We start from the raw sequence: 23942 nt of genomic DNA on the forward strand, positions 1-23942 counted from the left end.
ATTAAAACCCAGTTAAAATTAAAATTACAAAATTCTCAGCCTGGGCCAGAGAGCTCGAAGAGCCAGGTCTTCAGGTCCCGGCGGAATGAACGGAGGTTGGGGGCAGTCCTAAGCTCCGCAGGCAGCTGGTTCCACAGGGCAGGCGCAACCACTGAGAAGGCCCTACCCCTGGGTGTTACCCGCCGGCAGTCTTTAACCGGCGGCACCCTGAGGAGACCCTCCCTGTGGGAGTGCACTGGACGAAGGGAACTTGATGCTGGTAGCAGGTGTTCCCTCAAATATCCATCCATTTTGATGGATGGATATTGCTATGAATGTTTTGGAGGGGGACATTAGGTATAGAGAGCAGGACACTGATACAAAATAAACAGGTTATTTATTTATTTATTTATTTATTAGTTTTTATAAACCGCCCTTCTCCCGAGGGACTCGGGGCGGTGTACAGAGGAAGGAAGGTATACAGATCGAACAATAAAAATAATAAGAAACACTAATGAACACAAACTGGGACCCCAATTAACGCTATCATGCCAGGCCAGCCTGCTGAAACAGGAAAGTTTTTAAGTCGCGACGGAAGGTACGGAGGTCAGGGGCCATCCGGATTTCTGTTGGTAAGGTGTTCCAGAGGGCTGGCGCACCCACTGAGAATGCCCTCCCCCTGGGGGCCACCAGCCGACATTCCTTGAGCGGTGGCACCCTGAGGAGGCCCTCTCTGTGGGAGCGCACAGGACGGTGGGGTGCTGACATCGGCAGAAGGTGCTCCCGAAGGTAGTCCGGACCCATGCCATGTAGGGCTTTGTAAGTCATCGTTAGCACCTTGAACTTCACACGGAAGGCAGCCGGAAGCCAGTGCAGCGCACGGAGGAGAGGTGTGATATGGGAGTATCGGGAGGCTCCCAAGAGTGTCCGTGCCGCCGCACTTTGCACCAGTTGAAGCTTCCGAGTGGATCTCAAGGGCAGCCCCATGTAGAGAGCGTTACAATAGTCTAGGCGAGATGTCACAAGGGCATGGGTGACTGTACGTAAGGAATCCAGGTCCAGATAAGGCCGTAGTTGGCGAATTAGTCGAACCCGGGAGAAGGCCCCCTTGGTCACAGCTCCAATGTGGTCTTCCAGGGAGAGCTGCGAGTCTAGGAGGACACCCAGGTTGCGGGCCCTATCAACAGGGGGAAGTAACTTGTCCCCAATGTTAAGCAGTGGGACGTTCTGAATCTCCTGGTTTCCCGGTACGTACAGCCATTCAGTCTTGTCCGGGTTCAGTTGAAGCCTGTTTCTCCCCATCCATTCCCGGACCGCTTTCAGGCAGCGGGACATCACGTCTAGGGCATCACTGATATTGTTTGGAGTTGAGATAAAAAGCTGGGTGTCATCAGCATACTGATGGTACCCTACTCCAAAACTGCGAATGATCTCACCCAGCGGTTTCATGTAGATGTTGAACAGGAGAGGCGAGAGGACCGACCCCTGAGGGACTCCGCAAGCGAGAGGCCTCGGGGTCGACCTCTGTCCCCCTGTCAGCACCGACTGCGAGCGACCCTGGAGAAAGGAGGAGAACCAACGCAGAACCGTGCCTCCCACTCCCAGTCCCCTGAGGCGTCGCAGCAAGATACCATGGTCGATGGTATCGAAAGCCGCCGAGAGGTCTAATAAGACTAGGACAGAGGAATGACCCCTGTCCCGGGCTCTCCAGAGATCATTCATCAGAGCGACCAATGCCGTCTCCGTGCTGTAGCTCGGCCTGAAACCCGATTGGTACGGGTCTAGATAAACCGCTTCATCCAGGATCTGAGGAAGTTGGTGCGCCACCACGCTCTCAACAACCTTCGCAAGGAAGCGAAGATTGGAGACTGGACGAAAGTTATTCAAAGAGGATGGGTCCAAGGTGGGCTTCTTGAGGAGAGGTCTCACCACCGCCTCCTTCAAGGCGGTGGGGAAGTGACCCTCACTCAGAGAAGCAGAGATGACCGCTAGGAACCAGCCTCGTGTCGCCTCTCGAGCTGCATAGGCCAGCCAGGAAGGGCACGGGTCCAGTAAGCATGTGGAGGAGCTTAACCTTCTCATAATCCTGTCCACTTCCTTAGGAGTTACAGGATCAAATTCTTCCCAGATGACGTCGACAAGACTGTCCATGTCTTGTTCTTCCATCTCAGCCCAGTTGGAGTCCAGACCAGTTCGAATCCGAGCGATTTTATCCAGCAGATATTGACCAAATTCCTCGGCTCGACCCTGCAAGGGTTCCTCCCTCACCTCTTGGTTTAATAGGGAGCGAGTCACCCTGAACAAGGCAGCTGGGCGATTATCTGCGGACGCGATGAGGGTGGAAAAGTAGTTGGATTTTGCCACCCTTATCGCAGCGAGATAAGACCTGGTGAGGATTCTTAGTCGCAATCGGTCGGATTCGGATCGACTGGACCTCCAACGGCTCTCTAGGCCCCGTCTCCGACGCTTCATCTCCCGGAGCTCCTCGGTGAACCATGGGGCTCGCTGGGATCTGCGCCGGGTCAGAGGCCGCAAGGGTACAACTCGGTCTAGAGCCTCCGTGGCTGCCTTTTCCCAGGCTTCCACTAAGGCTTCCGCCGAGCTGTGAGCAGGGGGTGCATGCGAGTCCCTAAGCGCTGCCTGGAACTTATCAGGGTCCATTAGGCGCCTAGGGCGGTACCATCTGACTGGCACCGTGCACCCACGGTGGGGGGTGGCAAGGGGGAAGTCTAGCCGCAGGAGGTGGTGATCGGCCCATGACAGGGGCGTAACAGTTGTGGCACCCCCACCGACATCATCACGCCACCGTCCAGACAAGAACACCAAGTCTGGGTTGTGGCCTCTCTCATGAGTCGGCCCAGAAATTATTTGCAACAGGTCCATGGCCGTCATGGAAGCCATGAACTCCCGAGCCAGTTCGGACGATCCTCCCAGGGACGGTAGATTAAAATTAAATTTTATTATCTTTTGCTGGGGCTTGGAAAAAAGTTGGATATCTTCTCTGAGAGAAATTGGTGGTTCAAAAATCTTAAATATAAATAAATATGTTTTTGTTTCTTAAACTATGTTAAGGTTAACATTGTTTACTTTAATGCAGAGGTCCTCAACCTTTTGGGCACCAAGGACCGATTCCGTGGAGAGAGGTTTTTCCACAGACCAGAGGGGGCATGGTTTTGCATGCTATCTGCATCCCACAGATGAGGCTTCACTTGTTTGTGCGGACCAGTTGCTGGCATGCTGCGGCCCGGTACTGGACCATATTGACAGCAGTTATTAGTGGAATAATATTGAAATGGAGGAGCTAAAAATATTTTGCTGTATAAAGCATAAGATTGCCCCTGTGACTATGTAGGACAGACGGGAGGAAACTAACCACCATATTGCAAGAACAAAAGCGAGCAGTCAGACAAGGAAACCACAACTCATTGATAGCCTCACATTGCAATGAACAAGGACATGCATTCAGTTTCACAGCTACTAAGATTGTTGGCTGTGCAGGTACAAAGACAGCCAGGGAAATGATTGAAGCCTGGGAAACTGGCACCTTGTCTGTCAACAGGAGTGCTGATTTACCACCAGCATATCAGGTACTTAGGAGTTGAGGACTTGGCAGCACAAGAAAATAACAGCCAATCACTGGCCATCAACACACCAATAAACCAATAGGAAGACACTGCATACTGTAAATCTGACACATAGAATAGCCCAAAGCACACATTCCAGTAGAGAGAAGTTCCCTGAGGATGGACTTCAGCACAAGTCTGAAAGCTCAGAAGACTAAACCTCTAGTCACAGTGACTTACCCAGATTGGATCTTGCAAGATGAGAAGACACTATCACAGCATCTTGCTGCCAGTCAAGAATCAAGTTTCTTTCTTACTGCTTTCTTTCTGTTTGTTCTTCCCTCTGCATATCTATGGACTAATAAGATATTTTAGTGGGAGTTCTTCATGGAGATGCTGCCAAAATTCAATTAGCAAAAATAATTTATTGAGATAACAGCCTGTTTCCAACATAAATTTTTAAAATCTCAGAAAGAACTGGTGAACATGAAATGTGCATACACTGCATTTGGAGATATAGACTGAGTGTAGTGGGGTTTTTTAAAAAAATATTTCTGTGTCCCTAAATCTTGCAGTGTATGGCACTGAATTTTCCTGAGTGTGTGACAAAACACTGCATATTCCTCGTAGTTGGTATGATGTGTAAAACCATACATTGGCTTGAAACACAGTCTCTAAATTAGATATCTAAGCTTGCATAGAATAGAGTGAGCATTCTTGGAGAAAAAACAGGGCAGTGATTATCCTCTTGGTATCCTGGTTAAAATGTGTCAAAATGACTGGCATTAACCTTATAATTAGCAGACAAAAGTCGCTATCTATGGGTCCATCTGTCATAATTACAACATTTGGAAGATTGTGACTTAAGAGTGAAAAAGAAGCAAATAGTAATGAGTATGAGGTAACAGATGAAATGAAAGAAAATAATGTATGTGAAACTAAGACAATAGGGAAGAATTTAATAGATCTGAATGAAGATTTGACAGGTAGATACTGTATAGAGATTTGAAGGGGAAGACATCACATAGTATGAATTGGTGTCATCTATATTACTATGCGTATGTATGAATGCAGGATGTTATATATTAGTGACATATACATGTTATACTACTGTAAATGATAATTATAGAAGAACCAGATTTGGGGAAGAATTGGGAAAAATTCTGAATGCATGCAATCTGTTACTAACATGATTGAATAGGTTGGAATGGCTTAGAAAACCCGGTTCTGCCACAGGGCATGAGAGCACCAATATGTGACAAAGCCTGTGGGATGATTATGTTGATGGTTCAGACAGCTTTAGTTACTTAGGCTGCTGTTTATGTATTTATTGGGGTGTTACATGTTATTCTTTGGAACAGCATGCTGTTGAAGCAAAAATAAACTCAGTTCATTTTTGTTTGTGATGAACAAACAAATGGAAATACCCAAACTTAGTATTTTGCTACTCTTTTCATTGGATGAACTTAGATGAATGCAGACAATGCTGTCTCCCTGTTCTGCATCCAGTTTAGTGTCTCTCCAGGAAACTGCAGAGACTGAATTTCAGATTAGTACTAATGCTGAGACCTATCCCTGAATTATTAAAACAAGCAGAGTACTGTTTTACTTTTTCAAGATAAATTTCATATTAGTAATGCATCTCAATAGGGTTTGATGCCCTAATGTATTATAGAACTAATTGTAACTAATTTAGTTTGTTCTGTAACCACATGTGTTTCCTATGGCTAATGTTTGAGTCAGTGCAGTGGGGTGACTGAATCATTAAAGCTCAGAGAGCCTGTTTCCTAAAAAGGAAGGCACCCCACACTTTAAAGCACTTCATGTGAACAGGAGATATACAATAGCAGCAAATCACTTTGTCTGCAGCCTGGACCCCAAACAATTACCAAGTAGAACTGACCTCTGCTAAACATTCGTATATACAGCATTTATTGTTTGTTTTTCTGAAGATATCAACAGCAATGTCCTGCTCACAAGTAAAAGGTATGTTTGTTCTGGTTTTCTAAAAATACTGCCACTGTTTAAACAAACTTTTAATGTCCAAGTCTGTATATACTTGCTTAAGTGAGAATCATAATGAAAGCTACAGAATTTACTCACCAGGAAACTTAGTAAGAATAGGGGTGTACAATCAATGTAACAGTTCAATTTGGTAGGTGGAATTGAGCAAGGAAATCATTCCTTGACTAGAGGACCACAATTGAACCCAAAGTTTCTATTGCTAAGCAAGACAGTTAAATGAGTTTTGGTCCATTTTACAACCTTTCTTGCCACAGTTGTTAAGTGCATCACTGCAATTAAATTAATAACACGGTTGTTAAGTGAATCTGGCTTCCCCATTGATTTTGCTTACAAGACATTTGCCAAAAGACACTACAACTGTCATAAATACAGGACAGTTGCCAAGCATCTGAATTTTGATCATGTCACCATGAGGATCTACAACAGTCATAAATGCGAAAACAGTCATACGTCACTTTTAGTGCCATTATAACTTTGAACAGCCACTAAATGAATTGTTATAAGTTGATGACTATCTGTACACCAGCACCACTTGACAGGATGTCAGATGCCACTGCAAATCTTGTCTTTGGGAATGCATTGCAAATGTTCATTGAAAACAAAATGCTGTGCAGCTACCACAATGGTATACTAGAAAAAAATATGGCTGTTGCCATGACTAGCTCATGAAAGCAGCTGTGACTTTTCTTTTTAAAGAGTGCCATAGTAACCAGAGATAGTACACTGAAGATCTTTTCCTAAAACACATCTTCTGCCAATCCAGGACAACATTTTGTTTTAATACTCCCCATACCTAACATCTTTTTTTTAAAAAAAATCTCATTTCAGCATTGCTTTTATAACATGAATGCCAAGTACACTGTCTCATATTCCAGAAATAGCTGAGGTGCTCACTTTGGAATCTATGGGAACATTTGTTCCCTCAAAACCAAGGATGTGCACTTTATCTTAATCAACTTTGCCAAAAGCTTGTTTACTTTTTCATCCTAGCTCTCAGACTTTTTGGACTATAGCTTCCTTCTTTGCTATTCAGGAATTTATTTGTACAATATTTCCTCCAGCAGAATGCATTATTTTTCCTCTGAAAATAAGAATCTAAACAAAATATGCTTGCCCGAGGATATCCATCTTGTCACTGTCAGATGGTTAAGATTTGAATAGAAGCTTTATCGTGTTTTTTATAAAGAGTTCCTTCTAGGAAGCAACCATTTCAGCAGACTTATCCTCGTGAATATCTGTCATGGAATTCTATCTGGATTATTTCTAAAGCTATAAGGAGCCTTATCCATCTCAGTTGGGTCTGTCAGCTTTATACCTCACAAGATTTATTTATTTATTTTGTTTATATATCAAACTTCTTAACCACCCATCTCCCTCAGAAAGATGCTTTTATTATCTTGTTACTTATACATTGTGTCCAGACTTGCAAAAATTTGCCAAATCATGCACATGATTCTGCTAAACTGCAGGATTTGAAAGTACCCTGAACTATCTCCAGATTCCTTTGAGGCAGATGAAATTGATTCTTATATCAAGTTGTCCTTTTCTCCATTATTGTTTCCACCTAGTAATAATCTAAGGCCCAGGAGTAAGATATACCTGCTTCCGGGTAAAATTCAAATACTTCACATGTCACACAGCAGAAAGTTCTGAAGACCAATCCATCTTGAAGTAGGATTGAAAATATTCCTGTCTGAAGCCTGGTACTTCAGCCACCTTCAGAGATGTAATGAACAACCATATCTGGAAAATAAATTTCATTCATTCCCTTGCTCAATCTAAGTCTAATTTTCAAAAATTCTTTAAATTCAGAAATTTAGCAGATATCTGTGAAAAGAAATGGACTACTTTTTAGACTATTGCAATTGCTTATTAAATACTCTGGAAATGTTGTCTATGGTATTGCTTTCTTTCATCCCTGTTCCAACAGGCTTTACTTGTGAATCTACTGGAAGATAGTGATTCTTCTTCTTCTTCTTCTTCTTCTTCTTCTTCTTCTTCTTCTTCTTCTTCTTCTTCTTCTTCTTCTTCTTCTTCTTCTTCTTCTTCTTCTTCTATTATTATTATTATTATTATTATTATTATTATTATTATTATTATTATTATTATTATTATTATTATTATTATTATTATTATTTCAGCCAGCTGTTTAGATTGGATCTGGTATTTTTATCCATCTAACAACTCATTCTGAAAGCAGTTGTTGTTTGATGACATTAAAGATATTGTCACAGTATGTAAGCTCTTCCTTTTGCAATTGATTGATACTGATTTTGTCAATGCTAATAATATTTACTTTGGTCCAGTCTCTCTCATTCAGCCCTAGAAGCAGATAAGGACAGACCATTTCTCAAAATATTACCAAGAAGGTCCATGTAGTCATCAGGAATCAAGACTGACTTAAAGGCACACTTACATCCTTCAAACAGAAAAAAAACATTACTTATTACTGACATATTCAATATCAAAAGTATTTCTTATGTACATATGCTATATGTTTTGCATTCCAGGCAATGATCCAGAACTTAGTGAAAGCAAGTTATGCCTTGGTAAAGAGTTATCAAAAAGCAATTTGTTTTAGTAGTTTATTAACATTGGCAGTTTCAAAGGCTCAACAGTTTACAGTTTGCAAATCTTGTGGTAGATATTCAGAATAAGGCAAATTATGCTATTTTCCAAAATGAACTTGTGGCATGGTCTTTTATCTTCAGATTTCTAACCATCTACATAATGTAATACTGCACAGCTGTACAGTATTTTATATATTATTGTAGAACCCTGGGAAATAAAAAAACCCTCTGTAGTCAAGATAATATTTTTCTAATATAATTATTTTGACTTCCCCTATGTCTTCATCTTATTAAGGAGCAACTATATGCTGGGCATTGTGCAGGCAACTAAATCAATTATTTAAATAAAATAAATTAGAACTCTGGTTCTCTGTATAATCTAAAAGAATGAGCCAGTATGACATAACTGGAAATTATTACTATTAATAATACATTTTTCTGCCTTTTCTTCATCAATCTCAAAGTAACACGCCGAGTTTGCTTTTCAGAACAACTCCAAGCTGATATTGTTTTAACTTTGTGAGCTGCCCAGAGTCATATATGTGATATGGGAGACTATACAAATTGAATTAATAATTAATATAGTAAATAAATGTTACAATGAATAGCTATGTTTACTCACTATTTAGGGTAGGATTTCTTTTGACTAAGATTTGTGGAATTAGCTATAGTCCTGTGATTTCTTCACTGAGAGTCCTTCATTTTATTTTTTACAAATTAGCTGTATAGTATATCGGAAAGCATTCGGTGAAAGAGATCAGAACTTTTTATCAGCAGGATCATTTTGAAAACTGAACTGAGACTAAATTTGATGTGGGTGAAGAAACTGGCAAGACAGAACGATTGAGTTCAAGCTGCAGGCTGCGGAGAAAAATATTCCAGAACAAACGCCAATGTACTTCTTTGGAAAAGAGAGTTGGACGATAGCACAAAAGTCTGCCATCATCTCAATTTTCAGCTTTCTTCCTTTTCCTTCTGGGTCATGTGGCACACAACAGGGCTGTTTGTTAAGGGGTTGAAAGAATTTCAGATGAAATTCTTTTTTTTTTTTATTGAAAAGTTTTACAATGCATTTTTATAACAAAACAAAACCCCTCCCAACCCCCTCCCCTCTCCCCAACCCTCCCCAACACCTCCCTCCCTTCCCCCTCCCCCCTCCTCGACTTCCCAGAGCTAAATACAAGGTATAAAAATACAAACAATCATAATCTACCTTATGCAAACAACAATAAACTATTAAATCTATCGCACTTTAACTCTTATAAAATAACTACAAGTAATATAAATATCACATCAATACTTATTCAAATGCTAGGTGAAACTTTTTAGTCCCATATTTATTCTGGATATAATCAATCCATTTTTTCCACTCCACAATATATCTCTGTTGCGAATGGTCTTTCAAGTACGCTGAGATCTTTGCCATTTCCGCCAGGTTGGAAACTTTTAAAGTCCATTCTTCTATAGTCGGCAGTTCTTCCTTCTTCCAATATTGCCCTACTAAAAGTCTTGCTGCCGTAATTAAATACAACATCAACTTAGTGTCCACAACAGTAGTATCAGTAATAATGCCCAGTAAAAACAATTGCGGACAAAACTTTATCCTTTTCTTAAATATCTTTTGCATGTTCCACCAGATTTTAATCCAAAAAGCTTTAACCTTTTTACAGGTCCACCATATATGAAAATATGTTGCATCTTCACCACCACACCTCCAACATTTAGGCTGGCAGTTCGGATATATACTTGCTAATTTTTTAGGATCTAAGTGCCACCTATAAAACATTTTATAAAAGTTCTCTCTTAAGTTTTGAGCTTGCGTAAATTTTATATTTCTCACCCAAATCTTTTCCCAAGTATCCATTCTAATAACTTGAAAATTCTGAGCCCACTTTATCATACAGTCTTTAACAAGTTCTGTCTCTGAATCAATTTCTATCAATGCAAGATATATCCTTTTAATATGTGCTTGACCTTGATCTCTAATTTGCTTTACCAAATTTTCATCAGTCATTGAAAAACCAATTTTCTGGTCTTCTTTCCACCTGGCCTGTAATTGCCCATACTGAAACCAAGTTTGTACAATCTTTTCTTCTCTTAAGATATTATACGACTTCAAATGCCATACATTCCTTTCCAAACTTAAAATTTCCTTATATGTAGTCACATCATGTTTAAACCCAACACTTATATTTTCTATTGCGTGTTTCGGTATTGCCCATATAGGTATCTTATAATTTAACTTATGTCTATACTTTTTCCAAACTCGCAACAGAGCATGCCTTAAAATATGTACCTTGAACACATTATCCACCTTCTTATCATACAATAAATATGCATGCCATCCAAATAACAAATCATGACCTTCAAGATTTAATAATCTCACTTGTGTTAAATTAATCCAATCACTTATCGCTGACAAAGCAGCAGCTTCATAGTATAGTTTAAGATTAGGCATTTTAAGACCACCTCTCTCACGCGTATCCTGCATAATCTTAAATTTAACTCGTGGCCTTTTCCCTGCCCAGACAAATTTATTAATACCCTTTTGCCATTCCTCCAAGTTTGAATCCTTTTTAAGAATACGGTAGGTATCATTTGAAATAAAAATAAAAATTTCGGCAAAACATTCTTAACATGCTTTAAATCTGTGCTAAATTACATTTTCATATGCATGGCTTAAAAAATTTACTGAATATCATTCATGTGTTTGTATGGGAGAGAGAGAATAGTATACATATAGGATTCCCAGGTCCAGCCTTAGTCTAGGTGTACTTTCAAGTGTTACATAGGAGGTATGGTTAACAACTGTATGAATTGCTGTTCATTGTCTTATCTGAGCTATTATGGATGAATTGTAAATTTGTGTTAGAGATAAACTGTACAGCTTTAACACATAGATTCAAGCCATCTGTGGTGGCATCATGTTAAACTGGTATATTCCAGCATGTTAATTAATGCATTAATTTTCTTTAATGCATAGTATATACTATGGAATTTTGAGTTATATTTCAGAAACATAAAATCATTGTCTGATTCACAGGGAGGCAACCTAGCTGAGCTTTTATAATAGCCAAGAAAATTATTCTTAGACATCCAAAAACAATTTGAAAGTCATGACACTTCTCCATGGATATGCAGTATTTGAATTATATTGGGGCTTGGCTAAAAGGAATGAGTGTTACATGGAACAACTACAAAATAAGCTTGTGAATTTATTTTTTTCTTTTTACTGCGATCATGTAAGTCGCCAGTGGAACTCAGGTGCAAAAGAATGACAATTTAGAATTAAAGGATTTTAAGCCAGGATATTTAAAATATCGGAACTGAGCTGAGCTGGTGTTTCTTCCAGCCCAGTTTTCCTTTATTTGGGAAGAACTCAATGTGAGTGAAGAGAATAATTTTTGTCCAAACAATTAAAAAACAAATAAGCTTGTGATTGGTAAGAGACTACAATATTTTGATATCCATTCTTCATGCTAAATCTTTTGTTAAATGCCTCAATAATACACAATTAAGTATGTATTGTTTAAACCAGGGGTCTTCAAACTTGCTCCTTTTATGACTTGTGGACTTCAATTCCTGGCTGAGGAATTCTGGAAGTTGAAGTCCACAAATCATAAAAGGGCCAAGTTTGAAGTCTCCTGGTTTAAACAAATTTATCTGGTAAGAAGTCTAGCTCATGATGAAAAAACAAACGCTTTTTATGTAGCATTTAAAGTTGAAAGTTCCTCATCAGTACTGATATCTGGCAGTTATATAATACGAAGAGAACGACCTCTGACTAGCCAGCAATTTTAAGATTTAATTCAGATTTAATCAGCAACAAGAAATTAAGATGTCTTCTTTGCCATGTTTGCCTAGCCACAAGTGTCATTGTAATTTGGAAAGGATGCTCCAAACAAGGATCACAACTTATTTAACAGATATATATGTGCATACAGAATTCTCAGAAAGCTCAAACTGCATCTACTGAAGCTTTTTGCCCACTATTTATTGTTGAAATGTACCACATTGGCCAGAGAGAACTCTTGCTTGGGTAAGTTTTAGTCAAATGCCAACTGCAGTATAGGAAAAGCTGAGGTTTCACCTAGCAGCATGAGCCTTACAAGCCAAAATTAGTTCATTCTCCTATACCAAAGCTCTGTGTATAATAAAAGGGTGATCAGATCTTGGTTTCAAACAACAAAACAAATAAATTACCAGGAAGTGACAGGAGAGAGATACAAAACTCTTTCTCTCCATCTAATTAACATCCAGATTTTAGCAGGGTAGGTCTGATACCCCTAATTATATAAATTATATAATCATAGAATATGGATTGTAAGGTTGTAATCCAATCCCCTGCTCATTGAAAACATCCGCTAGTACAGCATTTCCAGTGGATAAGCAATCCAACCTGTTTAAACACTTTCAGCTAAGCAGACTGCACCAATGTTGAACAGCTCTTGCTGTTAGAAAATTCTCCCTAATGCCCATTCATAATCCTTGTAATTTATATTCCTGTTTTTATCTTACCTTGTAGAATAACACTGAACAGCATCTTGACAGTCTTTCAGATACTTGGAGGTAGCTCTTAAGTTTTTTTCTACCTGGCTTATCATTTTGTTCTCCTTTGAATGTTCCAGTTGTCCGTGTTGTTCCTTCTGTGCTCAAAACAGCACAGAATATTCTGGGTACAACATGACCTATGGCAGGGGCGTCAAACTCAATTTCATTGAGGGCCGCATCAGCATTGCGGTTGCCCACAGGGGGCCGGGCGGGTGTGGCCTGGGTGGGTGTGGCCTACTGGGTAGGCGTGGTTAGAGTGCCTATGGCCTACTGGGTGGGCGTGGCCAACTCTATGTTGTTCGCATCAAGGGTGCCTATGGGGACCTGGGCAGGAGTGGGACAGATCTGAGGGTCTCTGGCAGGAGGAGGGTCTCTGGGCCAGGGCCAAGGCAGTGGGGGCCGTTCCCTCACTGTTTCCAGGATGGCTTCGCGGGCCGCATGAAACCACTTCGCGGGCTGGATCCGGCCCCCGGGCCTTGTGTTTAATATGTTTGACCTATGGCATGCAAAATAAAGGGATACAATGAATTCTCTTGAACTTGATGCTGTAATTCTGAGGGCAATCTATGACTGCATCTTCTTATTTCCCTTCCTTCCTGCTGCATCACACTTGCAATCCCCAAACCAGTCAGATATTCTTTACATCAACCTATCCTATATTCCTACCTTTGATTTTTCTATCCAAATAAAGCACTTTACATTTGTCCCTGCTTGAGATTCCACTTGCCGCTTTTGCCCACAATTCCAGGTTGATAGGTTCTTTCTAAACTTACTTATTTGCTATCGTCCTATTTTTGTGCCACCTGCAACCAGTTCTGAATCCTTCTAATAATATAGTCCACCTCACATTTTGCCATTTTCTCTACTAGAATCTCTTGGAAGATAGCAAATGTTTTGCTGAAATAAAAGTGCATTATGTCCATTGTGTAGTCAATCTTTAAAAAAAAGATATTGGGTTGATTTGGCATGAGCCCATTCTGATTTGTCCCAAGCCACGCCTTCTGTAACATTTTTCAAAGAACACAGAAGGGGCCTTCAAGATGATACTATATGCTGCTCCAAGACTCTGAGATATGATGAAAATAGCCTTGAGACTGAAACTTAGTTATGGTAGCTCTGTAACCATCTCATTACTTATTTTGAACTGCCTTTTTCTCGTTGTCAGTTGTTCTTGAGACAATTTCAGCACAGTTCCCCTTTGCAGAGAAGGAAATTATGTTATCACCATACCATTTTTCCAAGAAGCGAAACTGTCCCCCTTTCCCCCCTTCCTTTGGTACCGATACAGATAAACCCTATCCTGTTAACTTCCTTCATGAGTGTAAATTCCTTTTGTGCTTTGAACTTTATTTCCTTCTCTCCAGATATTAGCTGTTTGCTGGTACACCTCTTCAGTATTTACACCCATCCTTCATTTCTTCTATAAATAGCTATAAAGAAGTGCATAACCTTAACCCCAGGACTATATGTATTGCCTCAGGTCTTCAAATGTTCTCCCTAATTGCAAACACTATTGTGACAGAAGAAAAATATTAAATATATGGACGGAAATCATATTCTGCTTTTAAATTTTATTTGAATTTTAAATTATATGTACTGTAGCAATTTGAATAACATTGAATTAAATTGCCTTGTTTTTCTCTTAGCCCCATTCATTATTTTGCCTGTCATTCTTCAGTTTTTGTTTTGGAAGATGATGCAAATCTCTGTATTACAATAATAATTGTTAACAGACTCAGTGTTAATTAAGTCGCTTGTCATTATTTTTCCTTTATATGTCCAATTTAGTCTTTAGCCTTGAAATTCCCTCCATCCTACTTATCTCTTTAAATTAGCCAAAGATTGGCTAGTTGCAACCTAGAGCCACCTGGTGTGGGATTGGGGGGAAGATAGCCAAAATGGCACGGGTAGAGCAGAACCCGAACCTTTGTAAATACATAGACATTGTACACAGGAACAAAGCAACAAAGCTTGCATCCCTTGGTCTCCACCTTCTGTGAATGTGCCTTGTGCTATGTGCTAAATTTGTCTAAAATGTGAGGCAGCATGGTGGAGTTGAAAAACCCAGAGCAAGGTGCCCTTATAATGTTATTAAATTATTATGTCTGAACACCAGACTTCCAGGAATTCCTAGCATTTGGGGACTTAGTTTGATCTAAGATGCTCAGATTGCCAGCTGAAACTATGGTTGTGTTTGTTTTTGTGATGTAAGATTAATGTCTTGAGTCTTATCATATCTTGAATCTGCTCATTGGTGTTCATGGATGTGCTCTGGTAATCTTCTGTTTGTCCTATGTAGTGGTTGTTATAGTTCTTCCATTGTATATTGTAGGTGACTTTTGGTTTACCTAAGATGCTTAGTTGATTTCTGTTCTATGGTGATGTCATATGGTTTTAATAGTTTGTTGGATGTTTTGATATATAGTTATCCTTGGTCTGTTGGTTTGCTCTGCGAGCTTGGTGATTTGGCTGCAAAGGTTTCGTCTCCATTCTGGGGGACATCTTCAATGTGTTTTGAATTGTGCTTGTCTGTCAGAGCACTGGCCTTTAAATAGCTACTTCAACCGCATGCTAAAGACAGCATTTAAAATGAACAAACAGGCACCCCACCACACAGCAAAAATCACAACCTGACACAAGAAACCAGACCACATCTCGATAACAGCCAACGAAACAACCTGAAACCAGACCATGATTCAGAGGCAACCAAACGAACAAACACTATTGCCATCACACAAACTTTACTTAAACACCAAGGACTATGGCCCAGGAACAAAAGCCTATCAAATAGCCCGAAACCAGACCATGACTCACAAACGTCCAGATAAATAACGCCCACACCAATTTATATCACACAACAAGGTATTTAAAGGCCAGTGCTCTGACACTGGAGCACACTTCAAAGTGTACTGAAGATGTCCCTCTGAATGGAGGATAAATGTTTACAGCCAAATTGCTAAGCTCGGAGATCAACCAACAGTCCAACTACCAACCCGAGTTGCTAATCTTCAAACAAATCTCATAGTTATACTTTTCATAGTTTGTATTGATTCTGCTGTAGTGGGCTGAGTGACCAGGCACCATTTGATAAAGCTGGGTGTGTTGTGTACTATTGCTGCCATGGATTCTTTCACTAATTTTGGATCTATGGATATAAAGAGTGCTGCAAGATCAAATGCAACCATATTTTCATCTTCTATTTTTAGGTCCTTATAGCAGGGTGTTGAGAGTTAAGTGTGAAAGACTATATTTAGTTCTAAAATTGTTGTCTTGCATGTATACTTGCTTCTTCTCATTTAAGTCAAAACAGCTTAATGAGTCTGGGGACAATGCTACTTCATACTAAATTACTGAACTGACTACATTGATTTATTGTATTGGAAAATAAAGTCTCCCATCCACATTAAAATTTTATACTTGTTTTTTTATAATTTAGCAATTATGCTAAAATCAATTTTTACTGTTATTTTCTGCTTGTATCTCAGATACAATATAGTATTTTATACTATATTGATGGAATATAGTTTAAAAAGTTTTCATAGTCCTGCATTCTTTTTTTCATAAGGAACTATCAATTACATGTCCCTTTAAGGTTTACTGATAGCTCTTAAAGATAGCAAGCACCTGGTTCTGGAGGATCTTTTGAAACTAGGTTCTTTCAGCTATTACACAAATGACTTGCTTCCTTTCTTACTTTTAACTCCCTTCAAATATATCTTAAAGATTGCTATGTTTTTGAACTGCTTATATGAACTTTTTGGCACAGCAGCATATGCCTCAAGCCATAGAGAGCCTCACTGTGCAATACTTTAATATTAGAGTAAGGTTGACCAAATTCACTTTTACTTTTGAGTAAGAACTCATAGAATCACATTCTTGAGAAGGTGCAGTTATATAATCATGCACAGCATAACCAAAGTGCCCCTAAATGTGTCAACTGAAATGAACATATTTCCTTTCATTTACCTGCACTTGTAAGCTTTAGTTTACAAGGCAGTGAATTTTGTGGAAGTGATATTACCCTACACCACTTAGGATGTCTGTGACTTAAAAACTACTTCTAAGTCGACCTAACACATCCCAATGGAAATACCTAATTTACCATTTGGGCATGCCTTTTATTTCAGAGAGAGATGGGGAGAAAGTGCCATCTTTATTTATTTATTTATTTATTTATTTAATTCCATTTATATCCCGCCCTTCTCCGAAGACTCAGGGCGGCTTACAAGCTTAGCAGTAGCCTTCATTCTATGTATATGCCTGCTTATTAGGGCTTTCATACACCCCCCAAGCAGCATTATTACAAAGTCAGCTTAATTGCCCCCAACAATCTGGGTCCTCATTTTACTTGAAGGTAGTACGTTTGTTGAGGACAAAAGCTTTCTCCCAACTCCCAACTGGTGACTGAAGTGGTTTCCTTAGAAGCTTTACAGAAGATTGCCTTCTTCCAAAATTTACTTTTTTTGAGATTTCCTCGGCTGGCTTACAGCTCCAAGGTTTATTCGTGATCTCCCATCGCTCCCTTAATTCCTGCAACTCAGGCAAAGTCAGATATTCACAAGGCGTAAGTGCCGGGAGAGAAGAGCGTCGCCTCCTAAGGGCAGGGCGTGTGTGTTTTTGTTTGTGTGTCTGTGCGTGTGTGTGTGTGTGAGAGAGAGAGAAAGACAGCGAGCGAGTGAGCGTGGGGCTGAGGGAGACGCGTGCAAGAGTCGTCGCCTTCATCCACACACGTGTCCAGCCCTGCGGGGATCTTCGCTGAGAAACTCGAGGGCGGCGGGCTGCGGCCTCGCAGCACCTCCTTCCAGCCACACCCACCCCAGCCGAGCAGCCGGAGACCTGAGGCGGCGTCAGCCCCAACTTTTGACTAACTTTTTTCCCCGGCCGCGCCGCTTTCCTTTTCCGCTTCCAGCTCGGCTTTTAGTCCGCCAGGAGGGTCCGCGCACGGCCCTCGCAGCGCGGTAGACACCCTGGTCCCCGAACTCGTCCCGCTTCCTGGCTCCGGAGCGTGGTGCCCGGGCCCACATGGAGTACCTGACCACTTTCACGGGCAAGAGTGGCCGCCTGCTGAGAGGCACCGCCAACCGTCTCTGGGGCGCCGTCCCCGGCGGGGGGAACCTCCGCCAAGTCCACTTCCAGGATTCCCAGCACGACGGGGCACCCTCGCCGCCCGGTAAGGCCTCCCGCTTGGCAGATACTTGACCCCAGCTGGGCCGGCGGGTTCGGCAAGGAGGAGGAGGAAGAGCTAGAGGGGTTTCCCCGTTTCCTGCGTAGCTGATCAATGAGAGAGAGAGAAAACTTTCGTCCGTCCCTCGCTCCCTCTCCTTCATACGGGACTACACTTCCCAGAATGCCCGGCCCCAAGAAAGTTGTGCTTTCCACCCTTTGGAGGGGACTCGGTTGGAGAAGGCGGGTTGCCGGCGCTGAAACTCTGGGCCTACCCTTCCCCGGCGGCTTTTGAAAGGGCAAGGCGTTTTGATAAAATGCCTCTGGTGCATTTTGTCGGGACTTTTGTTTGTGTGAGATTTTTTTTTTTGAGGTGTTTACATAAGCGGGAAGGATGCGAGAGGGACCTGGAGTATGAGGAAGTGGATTGAACTCCAGAGAGAGACGCGAGTGCATATTCAGTTTGAGACAAACTTCAGCGGGGGGAAAAAACCCCACCTCTTTTCTGGTGCTGCATTTGGCCTTTTGCAGACGGAAGGGGTTCTTTAATGTCCTATGGCAGAGGTCTTCAAACTCGGCCCTTTTATGACTTGTGGACTTCAACTCCCAGAATTCCTCAGCCAGCGTGCTGGCTGAGGAATTCTGGGAGTTGAAGTCCACAAGTCATAAAAGGGCCGAGTTTGAAGACCCCTGTTATGGTATGTCTGTCTCTCCTTCCCCCCCTCCTCTTCTGCTATGCTGTGGCCCATCTTCCCCAGCCGTGCCAAGATTTTCCTTCTGTAAGGAATGGGAGGCATGGGAAGAAGGCCCGAGGGGGGGGGAAGGAAAGGTCACCGCTGGTGCTGACACCCATTTGCTTTTTATTGCTAAGTGGGACAGCCAGTTGCAGTGTTTCTTTTTTTTCCCCCTCTCTCTTAAAAATTATGGAGGAGCCCTAAAGGACTTTTTGTTTACGTGGTCTGTATTTATCAGTATTTTACCAAATTCAAAATTTAAATTGACACGTTTGCAGGCCTACTGCTTCTCACAATTGTTTGGTGAGATTTTAATATTATGTTTTCAAGGTAGACTGACAAATAATTTTGATTTTAAAGCACCCTGAGAAGGTCCTGGGGTCCTAGAATCACACTTTAAAATACACTAGCTTATTGGACCAATCCTGCAAAAAAACTTTGGTAGGGTTCCCCCCCCCAGTTCTTTTTCTTTGGTATAGCAGGGAAAACGAATACCAACACTGCTCTTGAGAGAGGAGGTAGATTCTCAGTGTAGGCTCTACTTCCTGCCTTTGCCTTTTCTTTTAAATTCCACTGAATAGTAGTATCTTCTAGATTCACATATCATACCTTAGTTGATTTAAACAAGCCATAGTAGCCTTGTTCCTATTACTGCAATTTATACATTACATCAGCTCAAAATATGATTTATTTATTTGATAAATTTACATAGTCTTATATGCACAGCTTTGAGGTGCAGAAAGTTAAAAGGAAGCAACAAAACCACCAGAAAAATAACAAAAAATGTTAACAAGCAGTTTAAACATATACTGTAATCTGGTTTGTTTTGAATTAATGTGTGAATGCATTCATTATGTTTTACTTATTATGTATACAGGTTTAAACAAACTGATTCCAATTGATGCTGAACACTATATAATCAACACCAAATAGTAAAGATAAATGATGCATCCCAGTACATGCATATAAAACAAAATCTTACATGGATTTACCTATCAACCGGACCAAAGGTCTGAGCAAATATTCAGGTTTTCGACGCTTTACAAAATATCAGGTTGTAAGCCTTAGGATCGTTGAGGAAATACTATTGTAGAGGGCTGGTCCCATGAGAGAGGAAGCATAATAACTAATAACTGTAGCTTGTAACTGGTGGGTTGTAGTTTAGAATTGTGTAAATATGTACATTATAAAGGTGAATAGGAACTTTAAACTTAGACCTGGTTATAAATTGGGACAGGCTATTTGCTTAGGAACACTTCAATTGAAAAAACTACAGGAGATATGGTAGTGAAGCAAGGAAGTCACTAATGTGTGGGTCCATAACTTCATTAGTTTCTCCTTTTGTGGTTTTCTTTTGAATTAAAATAGCTGTAGTCACGTTTTCTCCTTAAGGGCCATGTATTGCCTGCTCTGTGTTTGCTCATATCATTCTGTGCAGTCACAGCCATGTCTGAACAGAAAATAATCAGGTGTCTGTTTTTGTGCAAAGCAGTGTATTCATAAAGATTCTAATTAGCTTTGGGGGGGAAATTATTTATTTTTAAACAAAGGTGTTAGTAGGTATGTTAAAAGTTAATAGAGACTTTTTTTATTGAAAAGTTTTAAAATACATTTTATCTTTAACAATCCCCCCCCTCCCCCTCCCCTACCAATCCCTCCCTCCCCCTCCCCCCCTTTCCCCCCTCCCCCCCCACTTCCCAGAGCTAAGTACAGGGTATAAAAACAAAGAACAATCATAAACATCCATATGCTACCAACAATAAATTCTTAAATCTATCACTCTCTAGCTCATATAAGATAACTACAGACAATACTAATATTTCATATAGAAAAAAAAAGAAAATAGAAAGGAAGACTTATTCAAATGCTAAATGAAACTTTTTAGTCCCATATTTCTTCTGGATATATTCAATCCATTTTTTCCACTCCATAATATAGCGTTCTTGTGAATGATCTTTCAAATAAGCCGAGATCTTTGCCATTTCTGCCAGGTCAGAAACCTTTAAAGTCCATTCTTCTATAGTCGGCAGTTCCTCCTTCTTCCAATACTGACCTATTAAAAGTCTTGCTGCTGTAATTAAATTTAACATCAACTTAGTGTCCACAACAGTAGCATCTGTAATTATACCCAACAAAAAGAATTGCGGACAAAACTTTATCTTTTGCTTGAAGATCTTCTGCATATTCCACCAAATTTTTATCCAAAAGTTAATAGAGACTTTTTGTCCAAGTGAGTGATAATAAAGTTACATAATATAAAATGTCCTTGTATTATTGAATCAAATTATTAGTTTTTACATTAGGATAGAATCTCTTGATTTTTCATATGTTCTCTCCAGATCAAGGAGAGGACAAGAATCACCCACAAGATTGCTCTGTACAGAATGTGAAAAGATCATAAAATAGTAATCCCCAGTGGGTTTGAGAGTTGAGGAGTCAGGGGAAAAACAGCCTGCTTAAGTCATAGTTCAGAGCTTTAATAAAAACTCTGGGTCACCCACTTCCTGTTATAACTACTTTAGGAAAATGCTTGTTATTGATGTTCTAGATGTTAAGAATTTTCCAAAGGGCAAGGTTTATTACACTGGGAGAATTTCCTTCTCTCCTGAATGAAAGATATTTTATGTAAGCTTCATGTTTTTTATTTTTTGGGTTTTTTTAAAAACAACAATAATTTCTGGAATACAGCAAATGGTGGACTAGGATGTTGATTTTGAAAAGTTAAGGAGCTAGATAGATTTGAAGGCAATTTCTTGTGGAATTTAAATTTTATAACAGAACATTTATAGTTTGAAATTAACTGTAAACTGAAACTGATTAAATGTAGATTTGGATTTTAAAAAATGCCAAATTATAAAAGTGATATGGAAAAAGATGGTTGAAGATGTGAAAATGTAAATGTTAGAATGTAAAAGTGATCAGGAAAAAGATACCATATTGAATTTATAAATGAAACCAGATGAGGTCTTAATAATTGAAGGGGAACATACAAATAATAAACCAGAAAAATAACATGGAAAGTCTTCTTATCTTGTATTTACCAAATGGATATGCTAAATTCATCTATTTAATCATGTAGCTTAAGAGTTCATATACATGGGAAAAAGAGCGGCATGATGGCCTACACGTGAAAGTGCTCACCTCACACTCAGAAGGCTGAGGGTTCAATCCTAGATAGCAGCAAATGTTTCTCTGTCACGCAGCAAAGAGAAAAATTTCTGCTCTGTACACCATCTAGGTGTCAGGAAGGCCATCTAGCCAGTAAATGCTTAGCTCCATGCAGCTGCCTTGACTGTATCCTGAATTAAGGGATTACAGGAGGGGTGTCAAACTTCCGGCCCATGGGCCGGACACGTCATCCAGAAGCTGCGCCCACCCCATTGCTGGCAATGGCAAAATCATCCCAATACGTTGCGTTGTTGCAAGTCTGACATGTCTGGATTTTAAAAAAGGTAAAGGTTCCCCCGCACATGCGTGCTAGTCGTTTCCGACTCTAGGGGCCGGTGCTCATCTAAAAAAGATGTAAAGGAGATATTTTTTATTGAAATGTTACTGTATAGTATAGTGTATATATAGTATATAGTATATAGTATATAGTATATAGTATAGGAAAGTATTACAGAGGGTAGTGAGCACAGCACAAGACATTGTGGGCTGTTCCCTGACACCACTGGATGACATCGCCAGGGCTCGTTGCCTTGGAAGAGTGAGGAAGATTCTCAGGGATGACTCACACCCTGGACGGTATCTCTTTACTCTCCTACCATCCGGTAGGAGATATTTTATTTATTTATTGATGGGATTTATATCCCGCCCTATCTCCCGAAGGACTCAGGGCGGCTAACAACAAAACATATAATAAGTACAGAAATCAAGATAAAAATAAAATTAAAAACATCTGTGCAATAAATTAAAATTAAAAACTAAAAAATAAATTAAAAATTCTAAGTATAATTAATTAAAATGCCTGTCAGTCCAGGTCAGCCTGGTGGAAAAAGGAGAGTTTTGAGGTCGCGGCGAAAGGATTGGAGATTTTGGGCCATCCGAAGCTCAGGGGGGAGCTGATTCCATAGGGCTGGCGCTCCCACAGAGAAGGCCCTCCCCCTGGGGGTCGCCAGCCGACATTACCTAGCTGACGGTACCCTGAGGAGGCCTTCTCTGTGTGAGCGTACTGGACGATGGGAATTTGTTCCCGGCAGCAGATGGTCCTGCAAGTATCCCGGGCCTAAGCCATGTAGGGCTTTAAAGGTAAGTACCAGCACCTTAAATCTCACCCGGAGGGCAACTGGTAGCCAATGCAGCTCACGCAGGAGGGGTGTAATATGGGAGTATCGGGGTGCTCCCATCACAACCCGTGCAGCTGCATTCTGCACCAGCTGAAGCCTCCGGGTGGTCTTCAAGGGCAGCCCCATGTAGAGAGTATTACAGTAATCTATACGGGAGGTAACGAGTGCGTGGGTGACTGTACGTAGGGCATCTCGGTCCAAAAAGGAGCGCAATTGGTATATAAGGTGAATCTGTGCAAATGCCCCCCTAGCCACGACTCCAATATGATCTTCAAAACTGAGTCGTGAATCTAGGAGGACGCCCAGATTGCGTGCTCTATCAATGGGAGGCAACATCTCTCCTCCTATAGTCAAAGATGGAACCTCTTGGACTAAATGAGATGACGGTATGTACAGCCACTCAGTCTTGGCCGGGTTGAGTCGAAGCCTGTTTTCTCCCATCCAAATCTGTACCGCTTCCAGGCAACGGGACATCACATCGAGGGCATCACTGGGTTGGTTCGGGGTGGAGATGAATAGCTGGGTATCATCAGCATATTGATGATATTTCACCCCGAAGCCACGGATGATCTCTCCCAGCGGCTTCATATAGATGTTGAACAGGAGGGGCGAGAGCACCGATCCCTGAGGCACTCCACAACTAAGAGGCCTAGGGCTTGACCTCTGCCCTCCTGCCAACACCGTCTGCGAACGGTCCGAGAGGTAGGAGGAGAACCACCGCAGAACGGTGCCTCCCACTCCCAGCCCCTCAAGACGCAGTAAGATACCGTGGTCGATGGTATCAAAAGCCGCTGAGAGATCTAATAGGACCAGGACAGAGGAATAACCTCTATCTCGGGCCCGCCAGAGATCATTCACCAGTGCGACCAATGCCGTCTCCGTGCTATGCCCAGGTCTGAAACCCGATTGGTACGGATCTAGATATTTAGCTTCCTCCAGGTTCAAAGGGAGCTGTCGTGCCACCACGCTCTCAATGACCTTCGCAAGGAAGCGAAGGTTGGAGACAGGACGGAAGTTGTTTAAAACAGCTGGGTCCAATGCCGGTTTCTTGAGGAGGGGCCTTACCACCGC

The 23942-nt window shown here is 41.0% G+C and overlaps 3 protein-coding genes across 5 annotated transcripts in view; 1 reads left to right on the plus strand and 2 right to left on the minus strand.

Moving 5' to 3' along the window:
* Nucleotides 1–17947, minus strand: part of LOC308666007 (uncharacterized protein) — a 37471-nt gene extending 19524 nt beyond the window's left edge. The window contains exons 1-2 of one of the 2 annotated variants that reach the window (XM_081324447.1): nucleotides 17720–17947; nucleotides 3783–3900 (exon numbers count right to left, since the gene is read on the minus strand). The gene's annotated coding sequence lies outside the window, so the exon portion shown is untranslated. Of the gene's footprint in view, nucleotides 1–3782; nucleotides 3901–17557 lie in introns of both variants that reach the window. The other variant, XM_081324448.1, reaches the window with a different exon arrangement.
* Nucleotides 1–23942, minus strand: part of ABRA (actin binding Rho activating protein) — a 110773-nt gene that overhangs the window by 20087 nt on the left and 66744 nt on the right. The gene's annotated exons all lie outside the window — the stretch shown is intronic.
* The window catches only part of OXR1 (oxidation resistance 1), a 60190-nt gene continuing 53864 nt past the window's right edge, over nucleotides 17617–23942 (plus strand). For both annotated transcript variants that reach the window (XM_081324444.1, XM_081324445.1), the window contains exon 1: nucleotides 17617–17858. In XM_081324444.1, the coding sequence (XP_081180570.1) occupies nucleotides 17711–17858 (148 nt within the window). In that variant the 5' untranslated portion in view covers nucleotides 17617–17710. The remainder of the gene's footprint in view (nucleotides 17859–23942) is intronic.

This window comes from Vipera berus (genome assembly GCF_964194415.1).
Source record: "Vipera berus genome assembly, chromosome: 3".
Taxonomy (NCBI): Eukaryota; Metazoa; Chordata; class Lepidosauria; order Squamata; family Viperidae; genus Vipera; species Vipera berus.